Below are 7,942 nucleotides of genomic sequence, written 5' to 3'. Positions count from 1 at the left end.
GGGCAGCGACAAGCCCGCCGGTTCCCGCGTCGGTTCGGTTCATCCTTTCCTTTCTAGGACGTGGCGGGCATCCTCTGCCTGGTTTCTGTGGCGGCCGCGCTGGATTTCAAGTACCACCACACCGAGGAGCTGGAGGCGTACCTGAAGGGGGTTCATGCCGCCTACCCCTCCTTCACCCACTTGCACAGCATCGGGCGGTCGGTGGAAGGTAGGGGGTAAGGGGTGGGGGTGGGGGGGCGAAGGCTTTCGGTTTTACTGAAACTGGGACAAGTGTGGGTAAAAGTGGCTGTGGTGGTGTTTGGTGGGCGCTTGCTGGCGGCCGGGCTGCTCTGATCGCAAGTGCCGGGTGCCTCTCTGCTTAAATCTCTGTGAAATTTTCTTCTTCCTCTTGCTTAAGCCGAAGTAACAAACTCTGACGACACGTATGACGCTTCAGCTAGGGTAGAAGTTCTCCCAACACCTACTTCTTTTGAGAATTGGGAACCTCCTGAGTGGCAATTTCAGAAACAGGGCTGTCCGTAAAGACCTTAAAATGAGCGGTCCCCCATTTGCCAAATGCCCGTTCTAGGTGGGGCTGTAATAGGAGCGTGCGTTTCCTAACTTGTGGCTATGTTAAAAATATCTTCTCGTTTGGCTTTACCTATTTTTCCAGTAAATCTGGACTGACTAGAAAAAGAATTTCAAACTCCAGACTGATACAGGGTCTTGTGCTTTAAATGAAGAATGGCATTTCAGTCTCAAATCCTACAGGCAAATATACCGACATCAATAATCACCTTCCTGGCCTTATATAGATATTTGAATTTATCCCTCTATGACTGGTACTTTCTTACAATAAATCTATAGGGGAAAAAAAACCTTTTAAAGTTGTTTTAAGATATTAGAAAGCGTAGTGTTTATTCTGGTAATACAGTTAATAGAGAACCTAGGCAATTAAGCTGTCCCTGACATCAGTCTGCACAAACATCAGTGGAACATGTGCCCAAGATATGCCAGGGATCAGTTTAAAGCTCCTGACTGTTCTGATATGGTGTGATTGATATTTTAGGCATTTACAGGAGGCTATTAAACAGGGGAGTGTTAAGTTCAGGTTCATTGCACTCCAGTGAAAATATTTAATAATAAAAGACCAGGTATTGTACTTGTCTATATATTGATAGTCTGTGTATGTAGCTGAAAAATGATGTTTAGCTGGGGAAAACCAGATATTTATTTTCAGACATTTCTTGTGATACAGTATGGAAGGAGCCTGGGTCACTGCCACCAATAGTAAAATGCACTGAAAATTTTATTGAATTTACATTAGGAACACTTATATTCTGGATGTCTTTACTTTTGTTTAAAGTACTAGAAAACAAGTTTTACTGCTGGAGAAAACAAAACTGGAATATGTATCCATGAAATGTTTGTACTCTACTGAAATTGTTCTTATCAGGTTAGTTTCAGGAGTCCTGGCGCGGTACAAAAATAGAATGAGAAGGTTATACATAGCCCAGTGTACTTTGAGGTAAGTTTCTCAGTGTTACCTGTTATTAAATGTTTATACAAACTAAATGCGAGTACCATGTATTTAAAAAGGAAGAAAAAAAAAAGATGATAAAGAAGACTTTTTGTCTTGAAAATAAACAAATTGTCTAGAGGAAAATCCACAGCTAATGTGATGTCTTTAAAGAGAACATTGCAATTATTTTTTCTGTGGTTATATGCGAGGTATGTTTGTGTAGAAGAGTATTACCTTCTCTTTGTTCCATTTGAATGACTGCTGCAGATGGCTTTCCTCATGTCTTCAATCCTTGATATCTCCCCTTCCCTTTCCCCTTCTCATCTCCCACCCCACAGATTTCCTTAGTACTGTGAATTACAGGCTCATCGTGCAAGCATGGCATGTGTAAATAATATAAGCATTCAGATCTTCAGTGTTCAATTTTAGAAACAAGAATGAATGAGACATTTCCCACTCTGAGGGCCTCATGTAAAGCACACTAAAGTCGCTTGGCTCAAGTGCGGAGTTTCATTTAAAAATGGGCATTTTATCGCGATAGTTAAACTTTTACACATTCTTGCCTGCTTCTCTTCTGAAATTCTTTTCCCCTTATGTGCCACTTGCTCTTTTTGGTCTCCTCCTTCATAACCATCTTTGTTCTAGTATTTGTCAGTACCTGTGGCATATAAGTGTATGTTAACAAGATTCTAGGTAGGTTTATATGTTCATTTTATTATTGAAAGGGTGTTTGGGCTTATGGATGGGCTTGATCTTAACAGCCTCGTAAACTCTATTTGCAGCACATATTATGTGAGTCACTGCAATGGGAAGGGGGAAAAAACAGGAGGAGGAGGACTGGCTCCTTCAGGGTTTGTCTAGTCAAGGCTAAACCATGACTTCAAACACAAGAAGTATTAGTCTGTATTTTTAAAAACGTTCAGCTTCCGACTGAGCTTTGCTCTAAACCATGTGCTTAAATAGAACTCACTGCATTAGCTTTAACTTCTAAGTCCATTTGTCCTAACTGAAGCTAAGAAGTCTTTAAATGTTGAAATGTAGTTTTGTATTTCATCTGACTGCATCCTCCGGAATTAGTTTAAATGTGGATACTGTGTATGTCTACTTATAGGAGAAAAGCCATAGCACTTCTACCTTCTGCAATAGTAGTCCGACTACTGTAATGTGACACAGGTAGTTTGTGTGTAATCAGTCTTCCAATAGCCAAGTACTAAGATTTTGCCTGATAACATGAGTTAACGTTGTTTTCCTGTCAGCATAGCTGTGCTTTTTACGCAAATAATTTATAAAAAGTATGTAGCTTGGTCAGCATCAGATGTTTAAAAGGTTGGTAAGTTAAGATGTACTCAGAGATGCAGTCACTGACTCTGAACGTGTTCCTATTCTCTTACAGTGAAAGTAAAATAATTGGCTTAAGTCTTCTTTATGCTTGCTCTGAATTGGTCAATCATCTTTGTCTTGCCTTCTATGCTATTTCCTACACCTAAAAATAATAATGGAAGTGTGTGTTATGTATTTGTATGTGTTGTATAGTTTTCTTTTACATACATGCACACACACACATAAATGAAACTTAAATACTGTTCTTGCAGAAGATCTTGTGGGAAGGTTTTTTTTCTGTGAAAACTGCCATATCAGAGATTCCTGTCCCAGCCTAAAAAAAAAAAAAAAAAAAATTCAAACAACTGTTTGAAGGGGACCTATCCTAGCAACATAGATCAAACACTACTTTTCCTATAAAAACTGTCATCTAGTACTGGTATCTTTATGTTGTAACTTTGAAACAGGAAGATCTGAGCTATTCAGAAATAGTCTGCTGTTCCTGTGAGCAGCATTTATTTAAAACCAGTGTTATGGGAAGAATCTCTGCTCTCCTGCATCCTCTCTGCCCCTTGCTTTGTAGTTGTGTAGTTGCAGCATATATTTGTCAAACTTTAGCCTGCAGCCATCCTGTTTTCCCTCAGCAAGGCTTTGCAGCTTTCCACGTTTCTTAAGAAGCAGGCAGAATTGACAACTGGGTATTGTAATTCACACCAGTGAAGTTAGCAATGCGGGGGAGCTTGTGTAACATAAAATTGGCAATTGCAGCTGGTGGGTGCAGTTTGATTCTTGTCAATCTCCATATCCTTTATGAGGATATGGAAAGTTGAGAAAGTAAGTATGTAGAAAATGTTTTTAAAAAAATCAGCCAAGTACAAACCCACAGAACTCAGGATACTAAGAGTGGTGCATAATGGACAGGTAAATTACTGGGGCTTTTCCCCCTCACTTCTTGTAGGATTCTGCTCTTTGGAGTATTGTACATAAATTTTTAATGATGTAGATAAGAGGTGTGATCTTGAAACATGGCTTGTGATCCTTTGTATAGCTCATAACTATACCAACAATTTAAATTATGGTCTGTTGATTGCAAGGGGCAAATTAAACCTGTACTCTTACTTCAAGTTACTTTTTATATGTAACTCAGTGTTGACTAACGCTGGTCCTAAATAGGTATTCAATTCCTACAGCTGCTGTTTTTCAGATGCTGTAGAGTAGCACAAGAAGAGAAAGATTTTCCAATAAAGAAAAAAAGAGAAAACGTAACCATTAATCAAGAGATGGCCTTCGATTAAAGGTCTTCTGCCACCAGATTAGGTCTCTCTATTAGCCTGGCACAGCCTACATGTGCCAGTCTTTGGGTTGTGCTACAGGGCCTATATTTCCCTAGGAACAGGGAATATCGGGTGAATATTGATGTTAATGATCAGTGATATGGGTTGAATTGCCCTTTCGGTACAATGTTGTTACTTTTTAAACAAATTCTAATCACAGACTTACTTGAAATAAAACTCTTATCCTATGCCTGTGTTTCACCCAGATGGTCAGTCTGTCTGCATTGTCCTCTTACTTGAGGAGAGCACAATTACACATACCTCCTACCCCACTTCAGGGGATGAGGCTTTTAGTAGAAAAGTATTTCTACTAGCTTTTTAGTCATGCCTCACAAAAGAGCAGTGTACCTTGCATCCCTTCTGGATGGCCTTTCTGCCAAGGACCTCTGGCTGTAGATCCTTGGAGCTACCAATGTTGCTGATTGTCAGGGCTGCCTAATTAAAGCTTTACTATATGTAGCTGTGGTATGGCATATTGTGTTCAGCTGGTTCACATAAGTATAAATGGAGACCTACTCATAATACATTAATTAGTTGATAGGCAACATGTGACTGCTTACCCTGAAGCATTTGTTCCTTAGGCAGTTGTTCCATACATTATTTTGCATAGAAAAGAGATCTAGATTTTTTTTTTTAAGGCTGGTTTCTTTCTGCAAAAGCTGGATGATGATTGCTAGTTCTGCTTTCAGAACTTTGTATGAATTAGCTACTGGAGATGGAAACAAATAATGCATAGGGCTGGCTGTAGCTCTCTTCCCCTCCCAGCTGAGATACTACCCTCCCTGTAAACTGCTCTACTCCTGGCACAGTAACTCTAATCTTTACAGTTGATCAGATGCAAGAAAGGTTAGGGGCTGCTTCTAAGCAGACGATTGTGCAGCTTGATGTCTAGGGCTTACTTGTTGTTATGCGAAAGGTCAGTTCATGGCAGTTGGAGTTATTTAATTAAATGACTGTAGCTGCTGTGTAACATGCTGAGCTCACAGTGGATTTAGGACGGTTGAGTTACATTTCCTGTTTGTTCCTAACCAATGTGTTCTACATCCATGAGTCTTGCAGTTACCTGGGGCATTTAAGCAGAGCTTGAGCAGGTCTGCAAAAGTAACATTTATCCTAAAGCTAAAATAAAAGCAAACTGTGCTCTTAATAAGACAGACAGTCATACTGCATCAGTTCAAAAGTCCAGTCTGGACCAGTATTCTTTTTTCCAAGAATAGCTAGAGAAAAGTCTAGGAATTGGGTAGGCACAGCATGATACTTCCTCAGTATGCACTTCTGGCTATGTGCAACCTGGGTGTTTCTGACAAAGTGTATTTCCTAATTGTGGTGGACGTAAAGTAGGTTAAAGTACAAAGCTTGCTTTGATGTACAGTTGCACTAGGCTGATCTCAAAATCCAAGAGGAAACAAAGGCCAGCAGAACATGTTCCTCAAAGGAGGACTGAGTTACTCTGTAGGTGCCTGAATTTTAGTTCCTTGTAGCGTCTGTTGCCTTTCTTAAAAGGCCATCACTAATGTTTCTAAGGAGACATTTTGAAAGAGAATCTGGAAGCAGCTGGTCAAACTCATGTAGCCTGTTAACTAAACCAGAAACAGATGATGATAAGGGTTGGATTCTTTTTAAAAAAGTGAATCTGTCTTGCCTTTTTTCCTATCCAGCCAGTTTTTTAAAAAAAAAAAAGTGTGGGGGAGAAGCTGCTCACTGTCTGAATTTGTAGGACTCTGCCAGCGAGATGTGTATTGTTTGGAGCTTGCTATTCTTGGAGCAAACATAATGTCTGGGATCTGCCAAGGATGTTTACAGGATCTGCGTAGTAAGTCTCTTGATGAGGCACTTCAGTGCACTGAAACCCTCAAAGTTCACCAGTAACTTCTCAGCCATGTAGGAGCAACAACCTATAGTGTCCTCCTAGTTTTCTACTCCCTCTCTTGCCTTCAAGTGGCAGGAATAGTTTTAGTCTTCTCTGCCTCTGGTGACAGAAGGGTAGGCCAAATAAAAATGTTGAATCTGGATAAATTGTACTTAAAAACAAACCATCCCCTTTCTTGTGCCTGGCTTGTGTTATAAGCAATCATTCTGCTCATGATCCAACAGTACTACTGTGAATGGGTAATGTTACTTTCTTTTATGTATACAATAGCTTTTCTGAAAATTACTGGATGCATACCAGTTTCACATCTTTCTCAGAAAATAAAGCACATGTTTTCAGAACTAGGTTTAAAAACCCTGTGGTAATAGAAGCAAGAGTTGGTGAAAAGGAAAAGCAGTCTGGTTTCTGGGAGTGAATATGAAACCAGTTAGTGTAAGTAATGGGAAGAGCCTGTTTGGGCTAATCCTATGTGTCTGTGGTGCTCTGCTCTCAGTGAGCAATACTGGATAAGGTTAGTGTATATTAATTTAAAAACAGTATTTCCTTCTGGGTTGTTTTTGTTTGGATTTTTTTAAATTTATTTTTATTTCTTGATTTGTGTTGAAATAAACTGTAAGGTGCTATTGTAGAGACTGTGCTCTGGATTGGCAATTTTTCATTGTTTTGTGTATAAAGTGATTATGAGAACTGGAAATGGTACAGTGTGGTGAGTCATGTACATGTAGGAAAGAAAAAGTCGTTGTTCTCATAAAATATAAGTCCTGTGAAAGTGTTTAAAGCAGCTGTGGATGTCCCAATCAACCAAAGATTTGTAAACCTTTAGGAAGATAGGCAAGCACATGAGCCATGAACTGTTTTGACTCCCTTCTCAAGTGCTTTGGTTACAAATAAACAGTGTCTAGTTTTTTTTAAAAGTCATTGGTCATTCCCACAGTTCTGCTTATAAGGTACTGACTCTAAATTGGATTGGCTGGTGTAATCTCTGGAAGTAGATAGGTGCTTATTAAATAGTGGGAAATTGTTACTTTTATTTATTTCTTTTTTCTTTAGAGAGAGGTAGTCTTATGCCTGTAAGAAGGGATGTGTGAGAAGAGACCAGAAGTGTTAAGTTAAGCAGTGGCCCCAGCATAGTAACTATGTCAGTGGTAGTGCAGCTGTTGCTGAAACATTCTGGTCCTTTCTATCTCAAGAAATACCACAAATTGGCTGAGATAGGGCTGTCTGTATTAGCAGTCAGAAAGTTGACAAATGGAAATACAGAGCACAGGATAGCCCTAACGCTTTGAAATAAAATTTAAAAGTGCTGTGCAGGTACTCTACCAATTAATGTCTCTTGCTGTTATCATCAAATAAGAATTTCCTTCCTTATCAATGATTTTTACTCCTTCCAATAGCTTACTAAGAACAGTGTGGTTAGATTAATTCTTGCTAATTATGATCTCTTTTACTGGCTCTCCATTAAGCAGGATGCTTGGGGAAGCAAAGCAAGTACTAAAACCTTTGTTCCCCTCCCCAAATAAGAAGTGTGATCAGTTTGGAGTGGGAGGGGGGATGTAGCCATGGTAGATCTGCAGTCTAATGTTACCTTGGGCTCTTCTGGCTTTGTTCTGCTTACCTATGCACCATGCCAAACATTGCCAGATGTGCCTGGTTAATATATGTGATTGATCTGTATCTTTAATCCTTCAAAATACCTTGAAGGCTTTCTTATATTTAAAGTGTCCTAGCTCTTCTTGGGATACCAACTTTGTTTATTACTAATGCTAATCCAGGCTGAGTCTTTGGATAATCCTTTCTGTCTCAGTGGACCATAACAACATGGTATACTGAAAGTGAGGATAAACTCTCACAAAAGAATCTGATGTACTACAGTTGTTCATACAGATGTCTGTCTGATCCCAGCTTCAGGTATGTAGG

At 39.5% G+C, this 7,942-nt stretch overlaps 1 protein-coding gene across 1 annotated transcript in view; it reads left to right on the top strand.

The window, feature by feature from the left end:
* CPM (carboxypeptidase M) overlaps positions 1-7,942 on the top strand; it is a 29,139-nt gene that overhangs the window by 308 nt on the left and 20,889 nt on the right. Inside the window, exon 2 of the mRNA XM_010561757.1 lies at positions 58-208. Within this exon, the coding sequence (XP_010560059.1) occupies positions 58-208 (151 nt within the window). The remainder of the gene's footprint in view (positions 1-57; positions 209-7,942) is intronic.

Source organism: Haliaeetus leucocephalus, unplaced genomic scaffold (assembly GCF_000737465.1).
Source record: "Haliaeetus leucocephalus isolate CR32 unplaced genomic scaffold, Haliaeetus_leucocephalus-4.0 Scaffold151, whole genome shotgun sequence".
NCBI lineage: Eukaryota > Metazoa > Chordata > Aves > Accipitriformes > Accipitridae > Haliaeetus > Haliaeetus leucocephalus.
The sequence above is the reverse complement of the archived record's forward strand: the minus strand, read 5'-3'. Positions and strand labels throughout refer to the sequence as shown.